The following is a 27,186-nucleotide window of genomic DNA, read 5'->3' as shown; positions in this document are numbered from 1 at the left end:
GCATAACTAGAACCTTCAGAGCCCCGAAGCAAAAAGCCATGAAGGACTTTCCTGACCGCCGGGTCCCTTTCCTCTGGTCCCAGGGCCTTCCTTCCGAGCCAAAGGCCATTCCCCCTGAGCCTGGGGCCCTTCCCTCCGAGCCTGGGGTCATTCCCACTAATTCTGGGGGCCCTTTACTCCCACTGAGGGACCCTTTATAAGCCACACTGCTGCGACTTATCATGCAACTTGCCACAAAAAAAAACAAATTTGCATGACAAGTCAAAACACATTCATTTCAGTGAGTGCCCTCTTAATGCGACTCAAGTTGCAGCGATAAAAAAGGTTCCTCCTTATATATGTATCATCTGTTAAACTGTAAAACCTTAATAAAACAAGATTGAACTAAAAAAGGTTCCTGCACTACTTTTTTGGGACTTTGGTGCTATTTGAATGCCATATACTAGAGCTGCACGATTCTGGGAAAAATGAGAATCGCGATTCTTTTGCTTAGACTAAAGATCACGATTCTCTCATTCTTTAAAACGGTTAATTTAAAAAAGAAAAATCAGCTGTAGACGGTGCATGCGCAATCAACACATTTTGGGTTAACAAGTTTATACCCATCTATTCCTTACATCTGTGAAGGTAGATGTCAAGTCGCTGTGTTTTTTGTACATCATTTTTTTTTACCATATGTCACATTATAGGATGGTTTATGCCTTTAAGCACTTTAGTCTAATCAGTGGAGTTTAGCATCCACTGACTGTTGCACTTTACAGTCACCTATCCACCGTTCTATACAAAGGGCCTGAGCAATCACCCCTTAGCCTAAGGTAGCACCACCACAACCCATATTCCTTTAAATATGTCATTGCTTCGTATTACCTAAATCCTGCTTCTGTGAAGTGTGAATGCAACATCGGAAAGTGTGCACACTGCGCAGTCACTGCAGTGTTTTCCAGCCGGGGTCTCTCTGACTAAGCGACAGCGTGGTTCCGCCCAGGCATCCACCGCAGCACAGTTCCGATATCTGCTTGCGCTGCTTGCGTTCCACGCTGGTTCCGACGGCTTCTCCTCCGGTCCAGGCTACATCCCAAAAAATTGCGCTAATCCAGGCTGGAGATCGTGGGTGGGTGAATCAAGATCGCGATTCTATATACGATTTAATCGTGCAGCTCTACCATATACTGGAATGTTATTTTAAGTTGCAAGGAAATCGCAAGCAAGTCACATTAGTTTGGGGTCGCAGTAGTGTGAACCGAGCCGTACGGTCCCGCAGCTGTACCTGTTCACATGTTCTACAGCAGCCCCCTTCCTGCCATCTTGGGGGGGTCCCCCTACAGTGGCGTAACACCAGGGCCTGGTCACAAGTGCAACCTTTGCGACCCTGGTAGTCCCGCCACTGCTTCATTAATAGGGTGGAAACTCTCCTGTCCCACAGTTGTGTTCCTGCATTGTCGCGCAAACATGCTCCATTGTTGTCCCCTTCAGGAAAGCCACCCTGAAAAAAAAAGTGTAATTACTGGCTGCATAGAGGCTGCAGGAGATCAGCAGCCCTGAGATGTAACAAAGGTGAAAAGAGGATCGTATATATACAGAATAACAATTATTATCATTGAAAAGTGAAAATGTAGGTGATACCCTTCATGTGACTAAATATATTTTGAGTAGGATGCATGTTTAATAATAATAATAATAATAATGCTGCACACACATCTTTTATGGAGATACAATAAATCTGGACTGATTTAAGAGCATGTATGGAGTTGTGGATTGTCATTCATCACATTGGCAGCTGAGCAACTGCACATCCTGCACCCGACAGCTCAGGAGGATTCTTATTTATCTGGGGTAGTAGTACCTTTCTCTGTTGTTGATGAATGTTTAATAATACACATTCCATGGAGCAAACTAAATGTTATCCAGCTATAGTTTATATTACTTTAATATGCATATGGTGTAATAAAAGAAACACAAGCCGACATGAGCAGGCAGATTTTTTTTTCAGGCGTTCATACATACATGTATATATATTAATATATATAATAGTAAATACCGTATATATATATAATATATATTTTTTATAAGTCCATGTGAGTGTTTTTCTGGTGATCCTTCATATATTGAGTGATGTAGCACTTTTACTGTAGGTAGATGGACACTCATGTTCTAATTTTGGATCTCTGGTGTTTCTCCACAGACAGTCTGCTGATTGACTATCAGTTCACCTTCAGCCTCATCCAGGAGGATGATCGCCATCACACAGCCATCAACTTCATTGCCAACCCCGAGCAGGTGAGCCTCTGCATCCAACGCGTCATCGCCACTGGACGTCAGTCTGTGTCCATAGCTGGCCTTGATAACGTTGTCATGCGTCTGCGATCATCCATAATTAGCCAGCAGCCTGGCCTGTGCCGCAGATGGTCTTACAAACTCCATTTGGACTGTGGTCCCTGAGTCACATCCCAGATGTCATCAGTGGGTGACGAACTTGACAAAACTGAGGATGTGATGACAGGAGAGGCTGAGTAGAACTGTGCGAGTTTTTCACAGCTACCAAGACAAATTAGAGTGGAGGAAGTCATTAGGATTTATGTCTGAAAGTGAAAAAAATCTGAAATCTTTACATCTTTGTAAATGAATAAAAGAATATCAATAGGTTCTCCCACCTAAAATAAAGATTTCAGTCCTGGACAAGTGTTGGTTGTGACATCTCCTACAATAATGATATTTTTTTTCCTCTGCCCCTCTGACAATGGTGAGATTTCCTGCAGTAGTTTGTGTCTCTGCCCCTCCCACAATGGTGAGATTTCCTGCAGTAGTTTGTGTCTCTGCCCCTCCCACAATGGGGAGATTTCCTGCAGTAGTTTGTGTCTCTGCTCCTCCCACAATGTTGAGATTTCCTGCAGTAGTTTGTGTCTGTGCCCTCCCACAATGGGGAGATTTCCTGCAGTAGTTTGTGTCTCTGCCCCTCCCACAATGGGGAGATTTCCTGCAGTAGTTTGTGTCTCTGCCCCTCCCACAATAATGAGATTTCCTGCACTAGCTTGTGTCTCTGCCCCTCCCACACTGAGGAGATCTCCTGCAGTAGTTTGTGTCTGTGCCCCTCCCACAATGGTGAGATATCCTTGCACTAGTTTGTGTCTCTGCCCCTCCCACAATGGTGGGATTTTCTGCAGTAGTTTGTGTCTCTGCCCCTCCCACAATAGTGAGATTACCTGCAGTAGTTTGTCTCTGCTCCTCCCACAATAGTGAGATTACCTGCAGTAGTCTGTGTCTCTGCCCCTTCCACAATGGTGAGATTTTCTGCAGTAGTTTGTGTCCCTGCCCCTCCCACAATGGTGAGATTTCCCTGCAGCCATTTGTGTCTCTCTGTCTCAAAACAATAACTAAATCACTAATTCAAACTGATTTGACTATTTTGATTAAGCAAATCACATTCACATTTGTATCTAAAAATCAGAAAATCGTTTTTAGGATTATAAATTTACCCTTTAAGCCAGGAGGAATAAGATGATAGCACCTTTTTAGCCTTTGTGGTTAGATGTCATTGGTCAGAACACCAACCTTTACCTACGTCTGCCGACGGCCATGATGACTCTATATGCTGGGAGTTGTAGTTCCTCACAAATTTGCCCTTGTCTGCTGTATGATCCGTAGCAGATGGATCTCTCCCATGCTCCTAATTCTCCCGTCATCCTATACTATGTACATGTTCTGTTTCTGCACAGTCTCTGTGTGATTGGTTGTTATGTGCACACATTATTTTACATCCTTATTAATACTGCAGGATGTAATTTCCGCCCTAACGCTCTCTTCCTCTTGTGTTGCTAATTTTGTTATTATTTCATCCAGATCTCCCGCTAAGCTGACCCAGGCACTGATGTTTATACGCGGTGTGTGTGATGTCACTGGGTGTCAGGCTGCACTCACACCTCGTAGTATGCTTCTGCTTAAAGACATTAAAGCGTAACTCCACTATTATTGAGAAAAAAACATTCCGCTCTGGGCGATCTATGCAAATTACAAAGATTTTAACAAACTTTAATGCCGATTCCTACCTTTTATTGTTCTGAAGAAATCCCTGTTCGTTCTTCGGTGCCCCTGTGCTCAGTGGGTCTAATAATGGGAGTTGTTTTATAATTATCAATCAGCTGCAGCAGCTGCAGGGCTCTAATGAGGAATATTGCAGGGTCTGCATCCCTTTAGATGTGCTGCTATTAGGATTATCTTGCCAAAAATGACATTGTTGTTGCAGGGGATGCCTGAAATCTGACTTGTATCTTAGTGCAGACTTCTGGGAAAATCAGTGAGCCAATCACACAAGCAGAAAATGTTTCTGGGGGAGGTTCTGTATACATTATGTGTACAGAACACTTTCAGGTTGCCATATTGCATTTTACAGAGAATTTCAGCGCTGTAGATTGAAAAGGAAAGGTCATTTTTAAATAACATTCAATCAAAATATGACTTGAGTCACAATTGTATACTCTATTTTTTTTCTTTATTTGCAATTTTTTTTATCCCCATGAAAGTGGAGTTACCCTTTAAAGCCACACTAATCATAGTGTGATTGATTGTCTGCTCCTTTAATGAGCGATTTATCTGATTTGCTAGATTGCAGTGTGAATGTGTGCATTGGTCATTTTTATTCAAGGTGATCGTATATTTCGATATAATACAGTATAACATTGAAGTGATGAAGAGTTCAGTTTAGCTTATCTGGTTCAAACAATGTTTTTTTTCTCTTTCCAGTCAAACAAGAATTTGGATATTTCTATTAATGCATCCAACAATTTTAACCTCAACATCACATGGTCCATTGGATCTACAGGTAAGATAAGTCCCTGTGCGCACATGATCTGCATCTGAGATGTTGCACATTTGGCTGTCTTTGTCCGCCATGGAGATGGTGTCTTTTCTGAGTTGTCCATAACCACTTTAAAGAGGAAGTAAATTTCCATCTTTAAATTTTACCTATAGGTAAGCCTATAATAAGGCTTAAAAATATATATATATAATGTGTGTGTGTGTGTGTGTATGTAGTGTAAATATCTCCTAAACGTGCGCCGTTTAGGAGATATTTACTGTACATGCAGCCAGTGACATCACTGGTGCACACGTTCTGAAGGAACGACCACACCGTGCCATTCCTTCAGAGCCCTGTGCCATGGCCGGCGACTCTTACACGCATGCAGGAGAGTGACGTCATCTCAGCTTTAGCCAGTCACGAAGTTGGAGTCCGCGAACCCGAAAGCAATTCGGGTGAAGGTGGAAGCTATCTCCAGCGATGACATTGCATCACTGGAAGGCTTTGTTTTCAGGTAAGTTTCACATAATGTGCTAGTATGCGATGCATACTAGCACATTATGCCTTTGCCTTGCAAGTAAGAAAAAAAAAAAAGAATGTGCAGCAGTTTACAACCGCTCTAACACCAGGCCTATTCAAATCAACATTTTTTACCCTAGAAAATTACTTAGAACCCCCCAACATTATATATGTGTGTGTGTGTTTTTTTTTTTTTTTTTTAAGCAGAGGCCTTAGAGAATAAAATGATGGGTGTTGCAATATTTTATATCACACAGTGTTTGCGTAGCGGTTTTTCAAACACAAATTTTTTGGTAAAAATAGATTTTTATGAATTTTAGTGCACACAAACACAATATAAACCCAATTTTTTGGTAATGTATTAAAAATATTACGCTGAGTAAATACTAAACATGTCACGCTGTACGATTGCACACGCCCGTGGAACATGATAAACTATGGTACATTAAATTATCCATAGGCAAAGCTTTAAATGCCTTTTACAGGTTACCACTTTAGATCTACATGGGGGGTCTGGTGCTAGAACTATTGCTCTTGCACTAGCGGTTGCTGTGATATTTCATGTGTGGTGCGATCGCTGTTTACACATGCAGGACCACTTCATTGGTTCGCCTTTGAGTGCAAGCACGGGGGGATGGGGGTGTGTGCTTTAGAAATGTATTTATTCATTTATATAATTTATTTTTACACTCTCTTTAAAAAAAAAAAAAAAATTTGCATCAACTTTATTGCCATCACAAGGGATGGACAACATCCCTTATAAAAGCACGGGCCGTGACGAGAACTCTTTACTGAGAGATCTGGGTCTGTTAGACCCAGATCTCTCCTCTGCCCTTAAAAGCATCTGAACAAACCAAGATCAATTTGATCTCATGCTTTCCCAAGCCAGTAATGGCTTGTTTACACCTTGGCAAATCTGGAAGTGACAAAATACTCATCGCTTCTGGTTTCTTAGACCATAGAGATGATTTGGGGCATTTCTGTCCTGGACCATCTCTATGGTCAGCCCGGGGTGCAGTCCTGGGCTCCTTGGTCGGACGGGAGAGCCTGGGAGGATGGGGGGGCCCTTCCGCCACCCGTAAAAGCAATCCAGCAGCTAATTAGGTAACTGGGATGATGCCTGTAGCTGCAGGTATCATCCCAGTATAAACGCCTAAATCTCTGATATACCATGTGTTACTGAGGCTGAAGTGGATAAAAATCAGCGCAAAGGGGATCATAAGTCTAAATACTGAGCTGATTTTCCAATAGAATATCGAAACCAAAAACACTGATGTGATGTGAGAGTCAGGCTGCAGATCAGCTACTGTAGGCGTTGTTCACACAAACATTTCTCTGAGCGGCCATCTTTTAATTTTTGAGGGTAACCATTTACTAATGAAGGTGGAGAGAGCTTGTCAGGCCAGAGGAGGGTAGAGGCAGTAACATGAGGGTGTCGGGCATCATCCAGGCTCACCACTTAAACATTACAGGTAGGTTATTGTTAGACAGTGAAATTTAGGAGTCTGTTTAACAGTTAGGCCACATTCACATTGGTGTGCCTAAGCGTACACCCGTGTAAAGAACGTGTTTGCCCACATGGAGATGCATAGGTGTTTCATGCATCCCTGCGCAGGCAGTCCCATTCGTGTCAATTAGGATGCAGCCATTGTTCCCAATTTGACAGCCGTGGGGGTGTGTGGCTCTGAACAGACACTGTCTGCGTGTGGGACCACGCACCCACAGAGCTGTCAAATTGGGAGCAACAGCTGCATCCGTGGAGCAATTGACATGAATGAGACTGCCTGCACGGGGATGCACAGAATACCTGCGCATTCCCATGGGGGCAAACACGGCCTTCGCACCGATCTACACTTTAGTGCGCCCAAGTGAATGAGGCCTTAGCATTATGATGTGTTGCAGAAATTCATACTGTATGTGGGCGTTTATACCTGAATTCATAATTTTGTTAGGGTCCTGCAGCATAGCAATTGTAAATTGTAAAATTTAAAGTTACATATCTCAGGATCAGAATCCCTAAGGCCTCATTCATACCAGCACTCCTGCGTTTAGCTTTTCAAAACGCAAAAGAAGTTATCTGGGGAGTATAAACAACTTTTAAGTTCCCATATCTTTTTCTCCTGCATGTGGATGTTCCTGGCTTAAAGCAGATTTAGGTAGATAGATATATAATATAGTTTACTTGTTTTTATATCTATTTAGCTATTAGAGTGTCTAAAAGAATTCTGGATGCAGCTATACTGACTGCACGGAAACACAGGTAATCGCACAGTGTGAATGATAACATTGAAAAATCATTACATGCATTTTGAAAAGTCTTCTAAATGCATATAAACGTAGACTTGACAGTGCCATTGTGAATGAGACCTAATGCCAGGTACATGCGGGCCGAATATTGGCCAATTCAGCCAGCCAACATTGTATGTATGTATGTATATGTATGTATAGCTCTTATGACCAGCTCCTGTGGAATGGGTATGCTGGAAAACCAGCAACCCGATCGGCATCCGATCAGCGCTGGCAGCCAGTGGCTGTGGGCGCTGACCTGTGTGCGCTGTCAGGGGGCTGTCCCCCTGTCAGAACACAATAGCACAGTGGGGTACATTGCTGTACTAACATTGCTTGTGTTAGTGCATCGGTCTGCCAGTTTTTTTCCTTCAGCTCACTGGGTTGAACAAACAAAAAAAAACTTATAGTGTGTGCCAGGCTTAAGAGATGTAAGAAACCATCAGGTGATTTCACTCTCATCACATCTATGTAACACAGAGACATCATCAGTGGTGGGTGGACTGACCCTTTTATCCTTTCTCTTGTTGATAAAAGTTCCGCTTGCCACCAACTTGTCATTGCAAGACACTCTGAATTCTTATTATTCTCTCTAAACTTTGTATTGTTGCTCCTCTCCTATTCTCATGATTGTTGCTCGGCTTACTTTAATGATATTACTCATAGTGGAGATAATTTACTCTTTGAATAAAGCTTCATTAACATGTTAAGTTTTCTCCTTATTCAATTAAAATGACTTTGGTGGCAAACGGCATTGTCATATTCAAAAGCTGAGAGAAAATGGCAGCGTTATGAAATGTTGTGATTTAATTAAGATAAATTGCTTCTCACCAGCCACAGACAAAGATTTCAAATTCAATTTTAATTATTAACCTTAACATTGATGACAGACAATAGGAGTGATTCTGCAGGGGTAGATAGAGCCTTTTCAAGCGTGACTTCTCTGGGGTGTGTGTCGCCCCCTTTACAGCACCCCTGTCTCAGGGGATGGAAGGGTCTTTATCTGGAGCCTTTTTATTTAATTTTTCCCTTCCTGCGCTGAAGGTTTTAGAAAGAGACGTCACGAAGGGGGCTCAGAGCCGGTGGGACTTATTGTAAATGAGAGCAAGCAAAAATCTCGCCATTGTTTTTCCATCTGCTGGCAGGAAAGCAGAGAGCTTGTGGCATTACAAATATATTTACATATATTAATGAACTTGGATAAAAGTTGAATTTTCAAAGATAAAGAAGCCTTCCATTGGGGACCCTGATGAGATCTGAATCATAGGAAAGGAAAAACGCTCTCTGGAAGTCACATTGCAAGAAGAGTTTGGAGAACTTTTAATTAGGTTTTAAAGATAACCGGTCACGATGGGGCTTGTGTGAGAGTACCTGAATACTCAGTTTTAGCTTGTGATCATTGTATAGGCTTATTCACAAAATCTTATTCCCTTACTTTGCTTTAAAGAATCCTACTCTTCACTTTGACAGTCAGGGGTGAGATGTTACTAAGGGCCTAAAGGTTGCTACACTGTGAATTGCTTGAGCTGATGAAATGCTTCCTATTGTGTACCTAGGGGCCTGCGTTGACAGGCTTTTGTCAGCTGTAAAATCTATAGGAATGCAAATCCCACATAAAACAGGTCAAATGCAGGTCAGATGGAGGTTAGCTGCAGCTCAAATTCACCTGTCCATGAATTCTGAATGATCTCAGATACATCTCATATGCATTAGATCCTAGGCACTCTAATGCACACTCCATAATTTGAAGTGTAATAACAGATATAGTGCAGTCTTTCAGTAGCATTAAGCCGACCATAGAGCTCCAGCAGGCAGGGAGTGGAGATCTGATGTCACACGCTGCACAGAGCAGGGAGCTGAGTGTAACCTGAGACCTGAGTGGACAGAAAGGACACCCCCCCCACTCAACAATGTGTCATTGGGGATCTTCCCATCAACTCTGACCATCTTCCTTGTCCCTGCTAAAGAAATGCATCCTCAAAACATGATGCTGCCACCACCATGTTTCACAGTGGGGATGGTGTGTTCAGGGTGATGTGCAGTGTTATTTTTCCACCAAACATAGCATTTTTCTTTTTAGGACAAAAAGTTTCATTTTCAGTTTGTGGGGGACACATGTTTGCTGTGTCCCCCACATGGCTTCTCGCAAACTGCATACAGGACTTCTTATGGCTTTCTTTCAACAATGGATTTCTTCTTGCTACTCCTCCATAAAGGTCAGATTTGTGGAGAACACGACTAATAGTTGTCCTGTGGACAGATTCTCCCACCTGAGCTGTGGATTTCTGCAGCTCCTCCAGAGTTACCATGGGCCTCTTGGCTGCTTCTCTGATGAATGCTCTCCTTGCCCGGCCTGTCAGTTTAGGTGGACGGCCATGTCTTGGTAGGTTTGCAGTTGTGCCATACTCTTTCCATTTTCGGATGATGGATTTGTGAGATGTTAAAAGCTTGGGATATTTTTTATAACCCAACTCTACTTTAAACTTCTCCACAACGTTATCCCTGACCTGTCTGGTGTGTTCCTTGGCCTTCATGATGCTGTTTGTTCACTAAGGTTCTCTAACAAATCTCTGAGGGCTTCACAGAACATCTGTATTTATACTGAGATTATATTACACACAGGTGGACTCTATTTACTAATTAGGTGACTTCTGAAGGCAATTGGTTCCACTAGATTTTAGTTAGGGGTATCAGAGTAAAGAGGGCTGAATACAAACACACACCACACTTTTCAGATATTTATTTGTAAAAAAAATTGAAAACCATTTATCATTTTCCTTATGTACCACTTTGTGTTGGTCTATCACATAAAATCCCAATAAAATATATTTACGTTTTTGGTTGCAACATGACAAAATGTGAAAATTTTCAAAGGGTATGAATAATTTTTCAAGGCACTGTAGCAGAGAGAAAAGAAAACAGGTAGGAACCACACTAGGTGCTTTGGATTGAGGCATGTACACACTATAAAGGGAGGTGCTTTGTTATTTTTTTATTTTTATTTTGGAGGTTTACAACCACTTTAACGCCAAACAACCAGATTGCTAAAGAGAGTCTTGGATCATTTAGAGATCATTGGCGATGGTTCTTGTACATGATCTCCCAAAAAGACAATAGCACAACAGAAGCCGATAGTACAGTATGAATTGATCTCTAAAGCCCCGTACACACCGGACGAACGTCGGGAGACATTGGACGGTCTATTCAATAAAAACCTTTGACATTCGGCCTGTGTGTATGTCGGTCTGTCCGACAGAAGTCAGCTGTTTGTCCGGCTTCTGTCGGACAAGCATGCTGGAAAACCAGAAGCCGACCGACTCCGGATCAGCACTCTCAGCCAATGGCAGAGAGCACTGATTGGAGTGTTCTGTCAGAACACAACAGCTCAGATCGCTGAACAAGGAGATCGCTGTACTAACTTCAGATGGTTAGTACTGCGGCTCCAACCAGAGCTGTCAGTTTTTTGTTTTTTTTTTGGTTGAACGAAAAAAATCTTGTAATGTGTACCAGACATAAGCTTGTGTTGACCTCTTACAGATTGGGGTCAGTAGACTTGGTGAGTAGCATAAATTACTCTCGCAGCACTGAGATTTGCTGAATATTGTATATAAGGACTACATATATGGTTCTTTTGCCAGCTGCTGATACTGGAAAGTACGTTAGACCAAGGCAGACTGTTTTAATATTATTGTTACTGACAGATTGCATCATAGGTGTCATTTTTGATTTTGCCCGTAGTTACACTTTAACTATTGGTATGTTTGTTCAAGCTGTTGATTGGACAGCTATACTCAGACTTTAGCTGCTGACCTCTAATCCCCGTTTCTCAGTACAGTCCGCTATTCTAGAACTACAGAGGGTGGAAAACGCTGACTGCATTTTCACAGCCTCAGATTCCGCATCTTTCAGAAGGTGAGGATACTGGAGGGGGGAGTGGGGTGCAGTATATGGTGAAATAGAGCATTCAGCTTCAGAATTGGAATGCCAACTTCAGAGCTATTCAGTTCTTGCATTGAGTTTAAAGCTTAATTTCAGCGATGGCATTTTGTATGTACTTACAGTGGTCCAGCTTGGACCAATGTAACTATACACATACCATACATGTGAGATCCCTCTACAAGCTGGAAATCACTGTAGTAGACACCACTAGTACTAGCTTCCCATTTCCATGCCAAGGGGCTACCCTGCTGCATTGTGAACACTGGAGTTTGACCACTCGGCAAGAGCACCATTCACAAATTGTGTTGTATTCTTTCATTGGTTGCAAAGCGTTCTCTGATTGGACATGGTGGAGAGTTGAGATGGTGATGCTCTTCGTGTTGTTCAATAAGGGAATGCCTTGCATTCACTGAGAAGATGCAAAGGGGTTGATTTACTAAAACTGCAGAGTGCAAAATCTAATGCAGCTCTGCATAGAAACCAATCAACTTCCAGGTTATATTGCTAAAGCATATTTGAACAAGCTGAAGTTAGAAGCTGATTGGCTACCATGTACGGCTACACCAGATTTTGCACTCTCCGTTGTAAGACAACCCCAAAGTGTCCTCTGAATGGCATTTGTGCTGAGTGTTCGACCTCCTGTGATCACAATGCAGCAGGGCAGCCGCTTGGCATGGGACCTGGAAGCTAATGGAGATCACTGGGGTAACAGTGTCTACTGCAATGATCTCCAGCTTCCATGTGGATCCCACAGGTATGGCATATGCATTATTACATTGGTCCAAGGTGGACAATACCATACCATTCCATACCTGGAATTTTCTTCAACAAGTTGTGGACACTGGGCATTCCACACATGCACAAAAAAATGTGACTAGTCCTTCAGCCCCACTGCCGCTTCCCCGTCTCATTTGCTGGCAATTCCCAGATGTCAAAATGACAGGTGTGAGTTACTGTGCAAATACATTAGCGGTGGATAGAAGCTGCTGCTCTCAAAAATGGATCATCAGTTAAAGTTTATATGAACATTGTTCAGATACAAAGTAACATTGTTTGTAAACATTGTTCAGATTCAGGACAGGAGAGGTACAAAATAATATATCTTTTTTTTTTATTCATCTGCGGACCAAAGAAATGAGCTTCACTTCCCATATGTTGTCGGCTGGCCCCTATGTGCTCTATGTAGCCCGTCATGTGTACATAAATTTTTGTGCTTAGCACATAGGTATCCCATTTGTTGCAATGGGCTGCCCTACACATGACAAACGCAGCAAAGGAGCTCAAGTATCTCTTTTAGCTTTGTGTGTTGTTTTAGCTGCACACTTTTACAACAGTGCGTCTTCCTTGTTGCATTTAGGGTGCCAATACCTACCGTAGTGTAACTGCGGACTAAAGGATAAGTTACATGTTCCTACTGTTTTTAGGGAAAAAAATTACCCTTTTAAGCTGAATTACAGGTATGGATTCGATTGCATAGTTACGTTGGTCCAGCTTGGAGCAGTGTCAATATGCATATGCATATTTTTCTTTTGTTTTTCCAGTTTGTTGTGATTTTCCACAGTTGAACTGCTGCTTCCATTATGATAGCACGGGGATTTTTTGTTTTTTCTGTATGCATATGCCATACTTGTGGGACCGCTGAGAATTACTGCAGTAGTCTGCATTCCTACAGTGATCACTGCTGTCTTCCAGGTCCTGTGCCAAGCAGCTGCCCTGCTGCATAGCAACCACAGGTGGTCACTTACTTGGCATGGGTGTCATTCACAGAATACTTTTTTCTCCATAAACGCAAAGCGTTCTCTGATTGGATAAGATGAAGATTGTGACGTCACTGTCCTGCCTCTCCAAACAATTTTTGCAAGAAAGCATTCTATATATATTTTTTTTTCATTTGTTATATTAAAGTAATTTAAAGATCACCTTGTAAAACAACTCGCTCAGTTTAAAATAGAAATGAAATGCAAAACATTCCCCTTTTTTTTTATAAGTGATCACATTCCCTCTGTTTTAGTATAAGAGCTGGGGGAGGAGAAGCAGCAGCACACTGATTTTCCCCAGTGAATGGCTGTGCAGTGGGGGGGAGGGGGTGTCAGGACAAGTCTGATCATTGGAGGAGAGCAGGCTGAGTTCAGTTCACATAGCTAGAGAACTGACTACGGTGTGCTCTCCTGCTTAGTGTGGTCAGTTTTGTTTTAATAGGAATGCAGAGGGACTGGCAGGAACATCAGGGATTTCACATAAGGGAAGCAAAACAAAGAGAACAGGATACTGTCTCAAACAAGTACATGCTACAGTAGGCACATATCAGCAATATGAAGTGTTGGGGTAACAAACACTTTAAGTCATGACAAAGTTTTTACCAAATAAAAAGGGCCCATGAAAAATATGCTCTAGTTCATAGGAAGTTTACAGGTGTGAGAACTGAGGTGGTTAAATGTGAAATTTTCCTTTGTGTACAGATCAAAAACAAAAACAGTTACCAATGTGGCTCAGTGACTTAGCAAATGAATACAATTATTCCACCTCCAGACATGCGAAGACCTTCGCGGTGCGATCTCCTGCCGTAATTACCAATCCATCTCCCTGATCAAACAGAACTGCCGGGCTGTTAAATGCGGCTCGTAAATGTCACAATGTATCGTTATGTAATGTGTTCCTTCCCCGGACCGTCCCCCCGGCCCGCGCACATTCCCTCTCTGGCGCACCAAGCCGTGAATTTTTATTGACACGCGGAGTAAATTTTCGACAGGTCGGCGCTGGAGAGGGTACTAAACAGGACTTGTTTATCGGGAAATTTATCTCCTAATATTCTAGTTCATTCATTTTCCCAGACGCGCTGTTTTTTTTTTTTTTTTAGGCAAGGCCATAGAACGCAGCATCTGCTCGAATTTTTCCACCCATAAAATTAAGACATTTTGAGCTGTCGCAGTTTGTCACAACCCTAAAAGAGAAAAAAAAATGATATTGATTTAAAAAGCAAATCTGTGCCGTGCATTGTATAGTGGCACAGTGTATGACACCGCCGGGCTTATACTGTAAAACAGCACTGACTGCAATACCCGTGGCAGCCAAAAAAGGTTGTTGAAGAAATGATATCGCCATTGGACAGTTTGTATATTTGCTGGATGCTGTATTTTACACATAGAGGAGCCAGTCCATCCAAATTTCCGATTTTTTAGATGGAGTCACCTCTCCGCTAGCTCTGAGCCTTAGTTCCTAGCTCCTCCCTACTTTGCTTGGGGTTTTTTCAGTTCTCCTATTAAATTCTGTATAATGTGAGAAAAGTGTGACGTTCATATTGGGTGGCCCCCCAGAGATTATCGGTGGTTTATGTTAACTGGCACATGCCCCTACTAGACAAATGGACAGGGTCCCTTTGCAGGGGGAGACCACACGCAGCTTGCATTTACCTTCCTGGAAGCTTAATTTTTGATGGAGGGGGGGGGGGACTTAAAGTAATATTAAATCTAGTCACTAAAATCTTATATAAGCTATAACGTTTAAACCCGCCGCTTTCATTAAGATAATTTATGGCGATGAAGGTCCTATTTAGGTGCTTCCTTATATAGGGTGACAACACTGTCCCTGTGTGCCTTTTGTGCTCCTACATTGTCAACCTGTCACATGCACCCCTAGTGGAGACTACAAGCACCTGTGCCCACAAACATTGCTTAAAGCGTTTGTTAACCCCCAAAAAAGAGATCCTGTTCATTTAAAGCATGTTATACAGCACAGTGCTTGTGCTGTGTCATTTGGCCTTCTGTAACACCTGTATTACCTAGCTGATCCTCCCATTTGTAAACTGACCACGGTATATCATGGCTGCTGAGCCCTGACACCGTGGTCAGTTTACGTGCCTCAGTCATCAGCAGCCTGCTATCTGTCTCCTCTATGCTCCCCACCCCCCACCTGTCAGCTCGTGACAGTGCCTGTCCCCGCAACTCCTGCTCAAATAACTTTCATATTTTCATACCATCCCCTCTGTGTTCTAATTGTACAAAAAGATATAATAAAGGGAAGATCATCACTTGAAAAAATAGAAATGGTGTGATAATTTGCCGACTCACCCCTGTTAAGCTAACCGTGAATAGTGGGCTTGGAATTTTTGCTCTCAAATTATTTTGGGGGGTGAATGTAAGTGCTTGGGTGGGACTTTAATTTTTTACATTTTTTTTTTTTTTTTTTACTTAACTTTTTCTTCATCATATAGGGGACTCCATGTCCCCTATGTCATAGTTTTTCAACTCCAGTCCCCAAGTACCCACAACAGGTCATGTTTTCTGGATTTCCCTCAGATGAAATGACTGTGGTAATTACTTAGGCAGTGAAACTGATCAAAACCCCTGTGCAAAATAATGGTAAGCCTGAAAACCTGACCTGTTGGGGGTACTTGAGGACTGGAGTTGAGAAACATTGCCCTATGTGATGATTTTTTGGTGAAAGGTTCTTTTTAATGAGACACCAGGGGTCTATAAGACCCCTGATGTCTTGCCTACTCTCCAAAAAAGCTGATTGACTACTAGCAGGGGGAAGTGACACAGGGACCTGAAAGTGGCGTTTTACATGTCGCTTCTGAGACAGCAAGATGAAGGGAGAGGATACCATGTTTTCTGGCATCCCTTACTTCTAACCAGTGCCACCCCGGTGGCCATTACAGGGATGTGTGGAAGCAATCGCGGCCAGCTGCAAAGCCACCCAACTGCTTCCATCTGGCAGTGCCATCTCGCCAGATATAAACACACTCCTGGCACCTGCAGTCACTGGGAGTGTGTGTCAAATACCCCGTTGCTGCTGACATAGTTTCTGAATCTGCCCAGGCTGATCAGGGAAAGCAAAATATAAGCAAGTTAAACTTCGCTTTTTAACGTTTGCGCAGAGCATATTTTAGTTCTGATTTTTTTTTCTCTCAACATCTCAGCTTTTGTTTTTCTGTAATGAATTGTGCAGGGATGATTTCATCCATATTTATACGCAGAACATTGCGCTCCAGCCATTCGGAGTGACGTTGCTGTCCCGGCGTGATTGCTGTCCTAGTGGCAGAGCCCGACATCGGACACAGCAGCAGGATGCTGCTGATTAAAGGACAGAGATGCTGCAACCTTTCAGAGGAAAGAAAAAAAGCCATTTACCACCGAAATGTAATCTGCATATATTTCATCAACAGACTCTCTAAATAGAGCAGGAAAATTTTGTCCAGAACCTTTCCTACTCTACTACTGGCTGATTTTTGTGATTTAGGATTGTCTGAGACCTTAAATTAGAGGTACAACCTAAATTAATGACACTTTGGGGTCAATTTGCTAAAACTGAAGAGTGCAAAATCTGGTGCAGCAGTGCATGATAGCCAAACCGCTTCTAACTTCAGCTTGTTCAATTAAACTTTGACAAAAAATCTGGAAGCTGATTGATTCCTATGCAGAGCTGCTCCAGTTTTTGCACAAATTGTCGCAATTTTAAAGCAACCATAATAATTAGTCAGAATAATGTGTGTTACACTATGGTTGCCACCATGTCTGACTGGGTACAGATTTTTAATAGGGATGCACCAATACCATTTTTTTTTTTTACAACAAATACGAGTATCTATACTTTTTTTTTTTTTTCTATTAGTACTCACCGTTACCAATTACCGATATCTACTGCAACTGTTTTGTATACACTTCAGCTGTCCACAATGGTACAAAGCATTGAAAAGTTATTTACAAATGAAATAAGTTTAAGTTTTTTAAATGTTGCGCTTTTTTCAATGTGAAATGTGTAAATATATACTAAAGCTGTAAAAATATTACAGAACAAAGCAAACAAAAAAAATGTTTAAATTATTAATAGTTTATAAAATAGAAATGAACAAAAGAAAATCAGCAGGAAAATAATTAAATGTATAAGGAAAATAAGGAGTTAATTAAGGCTGATTAGAGTAAATTGAGGGTTAATAAGGGGTTAAAACAGTGGTACATTTAATAAAAAAAAAAAAAAACCTTGACAGGTTGCTTTAAACTGACTTCATCTACAGAGGGAAGTTCGTCCCTTTTGATCTGTAGTGCTTTTTTTTTTTTTTTACACTTCAGCTGTCAAGAGGGGAACCCCACTGACAGCTGAATGAGTCACCCCTTGTTAAAGTGTTTGTTACCCTAAAAAAAAAAAAAAATAGATTCTGTTCCCTTAAAGCATTTTACACAGCACAGTGCTTGTGCTGTGTAATTTAGCCCCCTGTATCACCTAAAAAACCTGGCTGATCCAGTCTGGTTCTGCCCTCCCCTCTGTAAACTGACCACGGTTTATCATGGCGGCTGAGACCTGTCACTGTGGTCAGTTTTTGTGCCTCCCTCATCCGCAGCTCTGCTCTGTCCTCCTCTCCCCCCTCCCTGCCTATCTGCTCATGACAGTGTCCACCCCTTCCCCACTTGCTGCTTTAAAAACTATAATCTATTCATGCCATCCCCTCTGTTATATAACAATATGTGTCCCAGTGTCTGATCTATATAAAAAAAGCTGATTATAACTTATCTTAGAATATCTCCCGACACTCATGTGACTCCTTGTCTCTCTCTCCTCCCCTCCTCCTTGGCTTATGTCATTGGGGGTTCTCGGCCCCTCCCGCTATAACTGTCAGCCAGGGAGAGGAGAGAGCCAAGGAGTGACGTGATCGCCAGAGACGCTCTGATATAAGGTATAATCTGCATTTATTTTATATAGATCAGACTCTGGGACACATATTGTTACAGAGGGGATGGCATGAATAGTGACTTAACAACCACTTTAAGGATGCATCGGCCCCGCACCTTAACAACCGATAATTGCTGGCTTTTTTTTTTGTCAGCTGTCAGTGAAGGAATCCCACTGACAGCTTAAAGAACCGAGCCTGAAAGTATTGATTTCAGGTATCAGAGCATTTGCAGAGTACCGATACTCGTGCAAATGCTTAGTATCGGCATCGGTGCAACCCTTATTTTAGAGAAAACATTTTTTGTAAACCTGTTATAGTTTCTTACCTGGAGATCCTTCCAGTACCAAAACATCTAGTTCATAGTTACATAGTTAGGTTGAAAAAAAAAAGAAAGACACAAGTCTCTCTAGTTCAACCAATAAAAGAGAGAAAAAAAAAAATCATACAATCCCATATTTGAAAAACGCGAAATGAACCTGGAATATGCAAACTGCAACCTGCATAGGTGTGAATCAGGCCTCAACCACTGCCTTGCAATCAACAGGAGTTTTGTCAGCCTGCTGTGGGAGTTCCTTTGGTTGGCCATTGGACTGCCTGCCTGATAGATCTGATAGGCAACCCAACAGCCAACTGGAGGGCACAGAGCAGGCTGACAACCCCACTGCTAATTGTAAGGCAGCAGCTTGGGCTAGCCATATATCATAAAAGATTTCTCTTGTTCAGGCCCACAGGCTGAACAAGCAAAGTCTATTGATTTCTCCCACTGATGGCTTTTGTATTCTGACAGTTGACACCCACAGAATACCCAAACAGTGACTGCAACTGATTGGATCTAGTCACTGTAAGGCCTACAATTTTTCGCCTTCTTCCTTTGATTTTCGTATTAAAGTATGTTGGGCAGGAGGATGCCACAGGGCCATCTATGACTGAAATTTGTGCTGGTTCTTCAGGAACCAATCAAAATTCACTCCATGCATTGTCAACTTTTGTTTTCTCAGCCTGCAACAGGAAGTGCTGCTACTAGCAGGTACAAAGTCACAAAAAGTTTAATTCAAGAAAACTTGATGCCAAACATACTGAGAAACGAATTTTGGCTTTACTTGAATTTAAAATGCAGTCCATCAGACTCAACACATAACAGGCTGCCTGCAGAAAACTACAGGAGGAGGCGGAGACGAGACCAGTCACCCTGTACAAGGAGAGAAAGCAGTAGTGAGCGGTCTTTATTACAGGAAAAGTCTCACACTGGATTACTGCATGGATCTGGAAGAAATACACAAACCACATAAGGATTCAAGGAAGAATACACAGGACTCTTGTATTTAGACAATATTTGCTTATCCCTGAGTAGCACATGTCTGGGTATTCTTTTGTAAAGTTTCACTTTGTTTAACCTTTTTACTAAGATTAGCATAAATTTATTTTGTAAAGTGAACCTGATCTACTTAAGTAAATGAACCTCACCATAATGTGTGTTAAGCGTCAACTCAGTATGGAAAACAGCTTAATAAATTGTATAATAGCGTTTCATATAGCATATAAAACCGTGATAGTTTCTTATATTGAACAATTAAAGCTACTTATTAAATATTGTACCATGACGATTCCTTATATTGTATAGTGAAGTGTTTAAAACTTGTGTTGCTTCTGTGTTTACAGCTGGCACGATATCAGGGGAAGAGGTCCCGCTGGTGGCCCGGTCTAACATTAAAGAATATCGGGACAGTTTCTCATGTGAGAAGTTTAATTTCCGGAGTAATCCCAACATCACCTTCTATGTCTATGTTAGCAACTTCTCCTGGCCAATCAAAATCCAGGTCAGTCTCACGCTTTTCCCTACAGACCCTGTAAGAACTTATGTTGTGTGGTCTTACCACAATGACTCAGTGGGCCATCTCCACCATGTTCTGCTACACAAAAGTTTGTTGCACATTTACCATCACTTACAAAACACTGACTTGAAATGGGTTACGCATGCAAGACAAAACCAGAGAAATTCCCAGCTCAACTCACCAACCAGTCTGCTTACCAACTGAATGAACCTGTCTACTAGTTTGCATTAAAAACAGGTGTTTCGTTAGCACACATTTGCAAATGCATATGTAAGCTGCAAGACCACTTCATGACACCCTGTATTATCTTCAGTCCTAACCCTTGTAAATTTATGAGCGTCTCCACAGTGGAAGCACATGCATTCTAATGGAGAGATAAGGGGCAGGTGGGCCTGGAGGTAGCCCAATCCTCCTTAAAGGCACAGGGGCACACTGAACACCCAGAATATAGCACAAAGGCAGCAAAGGTGTCCAGTGTGTCCCCTCACCAATATTACATCAGTAACAAACAAAATGGCCCCTGCCCCCACCTATAACTGGCCTTCACAGCAAGGAGCACATGGAACTGCAAAACAAAACCAGAGAAATTCCCAGCTCAACTCACCAACCAGTCTGTTAACCAACCAAATTAGCCTGGGGTTTAGTTAGCACACATTTGCAAACACATGCAGGGATTGGGCTACCTCCAGGCCCACCTGCCCCCTATATATCCATTAGAATGCATGTGCTTCCACTGTGTAGACAGTTAATACAGGGTGCCATGAAGTGGCTTGCAGCTTATGCATGCGTTTGCAAATGTGTGCTAACTAAACTCCTGTTTTTAATACATACTGTTACCGTATATACTCGAGTACAAGCCGACCCAAATATAAGCCGAGGCACCTAATTTTACCACAAAAAAATGGGAAAGCTTATTGACTCGAGTATAAGCCTAGGGTGAGAAATGCGCAGCTACTGTAAGTGGAAAAGAGGGTCAACAATGCCCATTTGCAGCCTCACTGTACCCATTTGCAGCCATAGGTCCCCTGAACTTCAAACTTGGTAGTTAAGGGTTCCTAGATGCCCCCCCCCCTAGCTGCAGCCAAAATTTGGGGTCTCTAGACCCAAAGGGTCCCGAAATGACACTGCTGCAGATGGACACAGTTGACTGAATTTGGGGCCCCGTATCTCGGGGCCACTTAATGCTAGGAACCCCAAATTTGGTGTGCAAACCCAGTTGAAATAGCACTACAACATATCCTGGGGGGGGGGGTTTCCTAGCACCAAGTGGCCCTGAGATACGGGGCCCCAAATTCGGTTCAGGAAATGTCAAGCACTTTTCTGCAGCAGAGAATGACATTTTCCGAACCGAATATGGGGCCACATGGTGCTAGGAACCCCAGCTTTGGATATGTTGTAGTGCTAGTTCCACTGGGTTTGCACACCAAATTTTGGGTTCCTAGCACCAAGTGGCCCCCGAGATACGAGACCCCAAATTCAGTTCCGAAAATGTCATTCTCTGCTGCAGAAAAGTGCTTGACTCGAGTATAAGCCGAGGGAGGCATTTTCAACAAAAAAAATGTGCTGAAAAACTCAGTTTATACTCGAGTATATACGATAGGTTAATTCGGCTGGTAAGCAGACTAGTTGGTGAGCTGAGCTGGGAATTTCTCTGGTTTTGTCTTTCATGCATTGCCCTTCCATGTGCTCCTTGCTGTGAAGGCCAGTTATAGGTGGGGCAGGGGCCATTTTGTTTGTTGAAATGGGTTACCGTTTATATTAAAATGTATTTTGGTTCTGCTTCCGAAGTGCAATTTTATCCCTAAATTGACAGACAATAAGCTAACCACACACATTACATTGTTTTGGAGCCTATCCACACTTGAGTGTTGTGGCGATGCACCTGCTCTACGTACCTTCCTAGAAGTGTATAATCTAAGGTTCCTATCTCACATGTGCACACATTGTTTTGGTTGAAAGAAATAACCCCAATTATTTAATCATGGTACATTACAGCCTGTTATGCGACGCAGTGCATAAATTCACTACATTACAATACAGTTTCCACGCACACAAATAAATTACATACACTCAGTAGTATGTTGCCTAACGTGATGTGTGTAATAAAGTTTTCTGAACCATCACGCTATGCATGACTTTACTGGTAGTACTGCAACTCCTAAGGTACCACCAAGATACCTAGTGTCCCACGGAAGGTCCCAGAGGAAAGCAGGTCTGCAGGTGTTGGAGGCCCCCCACAAAAGGGTCTTTCCTTAACCTTCAAATGACTATCAACTTACCTGTCCAGAAGCCATTTGCATCGAGGATCCGGACCCCGACCTGATCCTTCACCAAGGTGCAGAATCGCTGAAGGTAGGTGGCAGTGTCCTTCCAGTGTGTGGGTTCCGCATGGATACCATCACCCGCCTTACCTCCCACTGAATGGGAGAATTCACAACAAAGTTGCAGAAAGAGAAATTGGGACCAGCAGTCTTCACACTCTCACAATATCTCCTGCAGACCTGTAACGATACAAAGGTTATGTAAAATATACCTCGTATGAAGGTCTGCTCTGACAGTGTCTCTGCCTTACTAAAGCCCTGGTGGAGGATCATCATCTTCTCAAAGACTTCAGTGGTAATATCAGGGACTGGCCATCCACCTCCTTCAACTTCATCATGACGGTCTGCTTCATCCAGGGCTCCAAGGGAGGGAGCACTTCTGCAGATTCTGTGCACATCGGAAACAGGATTTCATGGTAAAGACTGACCAGATGGGTCAAAGAAAATTACTACCAAATGGTTTGGGTTTTTTTCTTTGTAGTTTCATTAGAATTTTTTGGTGGTGGGTGACTAATGTTTTCGCTAATAAAAATTGTTTGATATTTTCTTACCTTCTGGCACTGGGCCACCAGTTCAGTCACCTGCTGGAACCCTTGAAAATACACACTACCCCCAGGAATAGGGAAACGTCAACTTCTCCCCTCCCTCCTATGATGCAGCACACCTGGAGTGAGCAACCAATAGGCAGGCCTAAATCTCTAGTGGGAGAACAGGTTGACTGGGATCAAGAAAACCTGTCATCTTGTTCTGGGTGACTTTGCCTAGCAGTCTAAACCTGTGACTGAATTATCACTTTTAGTTGGAGTATTGTGTAGGTATGAGGGTTGCTAATTACATTCTCCTGTGTTAGGGTCTCTCTTTGTGTTACTCAGTCATGATTTTCCTTTCCACCACATTTCTGCATATCCACCGGTAATTTTCTCTTGTTGCCATATTACCTTTTCAATCTGTGAATTTGTTTTACATAATTTATGGAATTCCTCGCTGTGAGTCCTCAGAGATCGACATTAATCAGGCGCGTCCAGTTATTGGTTGGATGAGCTCCAATACAAGCACAGCGTGGCGAGGCCTCCTCTGTGGCTAGTTCATCAGTTCCTCGTCACTGTCAGTGTCGGCAAAGCCGGGAGGGATCCTGGCCGCTGTCCTTGTTCGTGGTTCCACCTCAACGATTTTTCTGTTGTTTTACTGGAATCCCCCAATGTGCGAGGGGAAAAGGCTTTATGCTAGTTGAGGATTTTTACGTGTCGGCTTGTTAGTAATTATCTGAGCGGCTTGAAAAGATTCTGAGAGTAAAAGGGAGGCTGAAAGGATGGAACCTCAAGAGAAGGAAAATGAAAAATAAATTAAATTTGGATGGTTTTACACTTTTCATATTTGAATCCTTGTGTTAATACAAAAATGTGTTTAGAAATGTATATAGAAATGTGGATGTCACACTTGCCTCTCCTCCGCTCTAGCACTGGGTCCCTTTCTGGTGTGTGGCCGCTAGCACTTCTGGTACTTCATCTTAAGTTCCCGCACTGCCTTAAATGGTGAAACGATGTTAGGCTCAAGTTTGAGCAACACATTGCTAGGACTAAGCTGAGCCCCCCTGCTGCAGTCTCTGCTGTGCAATCCAGTAACCTCTATGTCTCCTTTATCACCCTATGACCCCATAGAACCCTGAGCATCCTGCGTCACCCTAGGTGCCCATTGACTGCAGAGCACCCTGTGCATCCTGTGTCACACTGTGAGCTCAGAGACTCCAGATCATCCTGATTATCCTGTGTCAGCATGTGAGCCCAGGGAATCCAGAGCACCCTGAGTATCCTGTGTCACCCCATGAGCCCAGTGACTCCAAAGCACCCGGAGTATCCTGTGTCACCCCATGAGCCCAGGACTCCAAAGCACCCTGAGTATCCTGTGTCACCCCATGAGCCCAGTGACTCCAAAGCACCCGGAGTATCCTGTGTCACCCCATGAGCCCAGGACTCCAAAGCACCCTGAGTATCCTGTGTCACCCCATGAGCCCAGGACTCCAAAGCACCCTGAGTATCCTGTGTCACCCCATGAGCCCAGTGACTCCAAAGCACCCGGAGTATCCTGTGTCACCCCATGAGCCCAGGACTCCAAAGCACCCGGAGTATCCTGTGTCACCCCATGAGCCCAGGACTCCAAAGCACCCTGAGTATCCTGTGTCACCTCATAAGCTCAGTGACTCCAAAGCCCCCTGAGCATCCTGTGTCTTCCCATGATCCCTGTGACTTCATCATATATCACCCATCATGTGTCCAGTGTCTCTTACTGAGACCCAGTGTGCCCTATATTGCCCAGTAAATCTTTGTGCGCCCAGTGTGCCTCTGTGACACTTGTGTCTCTATATACCCTTTAGTACACTCCTGTTATCCCCAGGATAGACTCTTCCCCCCCTGTGGATATGGACCCCTGTCCGAGACGGTAGTGTTTAGAAGCATGTTCTATCATTTTAATGATAGCTTCATTTCTGAGCTGGCATCTCAATCCAGGAAGTAGGTGGTGACTCTGGATGATGTCTGAACAAACATGGCTCTGTCCTACAGATAAAGACATGGTCATGGGAAATTTATATTTTATATTTATATTGATACTGACACATTACTGAACATGCATGAAGTTTTTGGCATTGCCATTGCAGCTGGAGTACAAGAGAAGAATGCAAGGCCAGAATTTAGGGAGCTCATTTTCTGGCAGCGCAGATGCTAATTGGTTATCACTTCCACCTGGCAGCACTAGAGTCGTTGGTTCAAATCCTAACCATGGCACTACCTATCTGGAGTTTGCATGTTCTCCCTGTGCCTGCATGGGTTTCTTTTGGGTACTCCGTTTTCCTTCACACGCCTAAGACATGCTGGTAGGTTAATTGGCTCCTGTCTAAATTGGCCCTAGTACCGTATGTATGAATGTGAATGTGCAATGTGTATACAGTAAAACCTTGGATTGCGAGCATAATTCGTCCTAGAAACATGCTTGAAATCCAAATCACTTGTATATCAAAGCAAATTTCCCCATAAGAAATAATGGAAATTCAGATGATTCGTTCCACAACCATTTATTCATAAGTCCTTCAGTTTATAGTCCATATAAAAAGATTATAGCAATGTGATAGGTTGTGTAACCATAAAATGTCCATCCACAAATGGAAGCCTCCACAAGGGGATTAGAAGCAAAATCCAGCAGGAGCTACAGAGTATAAAAGAGAAGAGAGGCGCCTCTAAGTGTAGTAATATGGTTACATTTAATGAAGGTACAACATTTATCAACTCTCATGGTTGATGATTAACCACCACTTCAGCCCCAGAAGGATTTGCCCCCTTCCTGATTAGGCCATTTTTTGCGATACGGCACTGCGTCGCTTTAATTGACAATTGCGTGGTCGTGCGATGTTGTACCCAAGCAAAATTTATGTCCTTTTTCCTCACAAATAGAGCTTTCTTTTGGTGGTATTTGATCACCTCTGCAGTTTTTATTTTGTTTGCGCTATAAACAGAGTGACAATTTTGAAAAAAAAAACACAATATTTTGTACTTTTTGCTATAATAAATATCCAAAAAAAAAACAAACTTTCTTCATCAGTTTAGGCCGATATATATTCTTCTACATATTTTTGGTAAACAAAATCACAATAAGCGTATATTGATTGGTTTGTGAAAAAGTTATAGTGTGTACAAAATAGGGGATAGATTTATGTCATTTTTATTATTTTTTTGTTTGTTTATTAGTAATGGCGGTGATCTGCGATTTTTATCAGGACTGCGACATTGAGGCGGACAGATCGGACACTTTTGACACTATTTTAGGACCATTGACATTTATACAGCAATCAGAGCTAAAAATAGCCACTGATTACTGTATAAATGTCACTGGCAGGGAAGGGGTTAACACTAGGGGGTGACCAAGGGGTTAACTGTGTTCCCTAGGTGTGTTCTAACTGTAGGGGGATGGGACTGACTAGGGGAGGAGACCGATCGGTGTAAATACACGATCTGTCTCCTCTCCCCTGAGAGAACCGGGATTTGTGTATTTACACACACACATCCCCGATCTCGGGTGCCTGGCGGACATCGCTCCCGCCGTGCACGCACATCTGCTCCGGGGACATGCGGCGGGCGCTTGTGCCTGCTTTGATGTCTTAAAGGAGCGATTTACAGCTACGGCGATTTGCACAGCCGCGCCAACCTGCCGCAGTATAACTGTAGTGACTGGTTGGCTAGCGGTTAAAAGAGGCACATCTAAGTATGCAGGCATCTGGGGTAAACATGACCACATAGACTGCCGACTCTCACCACTGTCAGTCTGCAATTGTGACCGGGAAGACTACCCTGCAGTAGAGCGTTTTGAAATCGAGGCTTGAAGTGCTCGTGGAAGGGATGACGTTGATGGCGGTGAGGAGGACGGTCTATGTGGACAGCTTTACCCCAGATGCCTGCATACTTATATGTGACTGTTTTAATCATCAACCATGTGACTTGCTAAATGTTGTGCCTTCATTAAATATAACCATATTGCTACACTTAGAGGCGCCTCTCTTCTGTTTTAAACTCAGTTGTGACATGACGCTACTTGTATATCAAGACATCGCTTGTATATCAAGTCAAAATTTATTTAAAAATTTTGCTTGTTTTGCAAAACGCTCTCAAACCAAGTTACTCTCAAACCAAGGTTTTACTGTATATGTAAAGTGCTGCGTAAATTGACAACACTATACAAATACCTGTAATAAATAAATGATGGATCATGACTTGTTTGATGTGCGTGGAACTCTAACAGTAGGAAGAGGTCATGCCTGTTAGGACCCAACACACAGCCTATCCT

At 42.8% G+C, this 27,186-nt stretch overlaps 1 protein-coding gene across 1 annotated transcript in view; it reads left to right on the top strand.

Moving 5' to 3' along the window:
- The window catches only part of ATRNL1 (attractin like 1), a 968,544-nt gene that overhangs the window by 518,861 nt on the left and 422,497 nt on the right, over window positions 1–27,186 (top strand). Inside the window, exons 22-24 of the mRNA XM_073595827.1 lie at window positions 2,183–2,277; window positions 4,738–4,816; window positions 19,863–20,020. Of these exons, the coding sequence (XP_073451928.1) occupies window positions 2,183–2,277; window positions 4,738–4,816; window positions 19,863–20,020 (332 nt within the window). The remainder of the gene's footprint in view (window positions 1–2,182; window positions 2,278–4,737; window positions 4,817–19,862; window positions 20,021–27,186) is intronic.

The sequence above is a fragment of the Aquarana catesbeiana genome, linkage group LG08 (genome assembly GCF_042186555.1).
Source record: "Aquarana catesbeiana isolate 2022-GZ linkage group LG08, ASM4218655v1, whole genome shotgun sequence".
Classification (NCBI taxonomy): Eukaryota; Metazoa; Chordata; class Amphibia; order Anura; family Ranidae; genus Aquarana; species Aquarana catesbeiana.
This window is presented reverse-complemented; position numbering and strand designations above follow the sequence as displayed.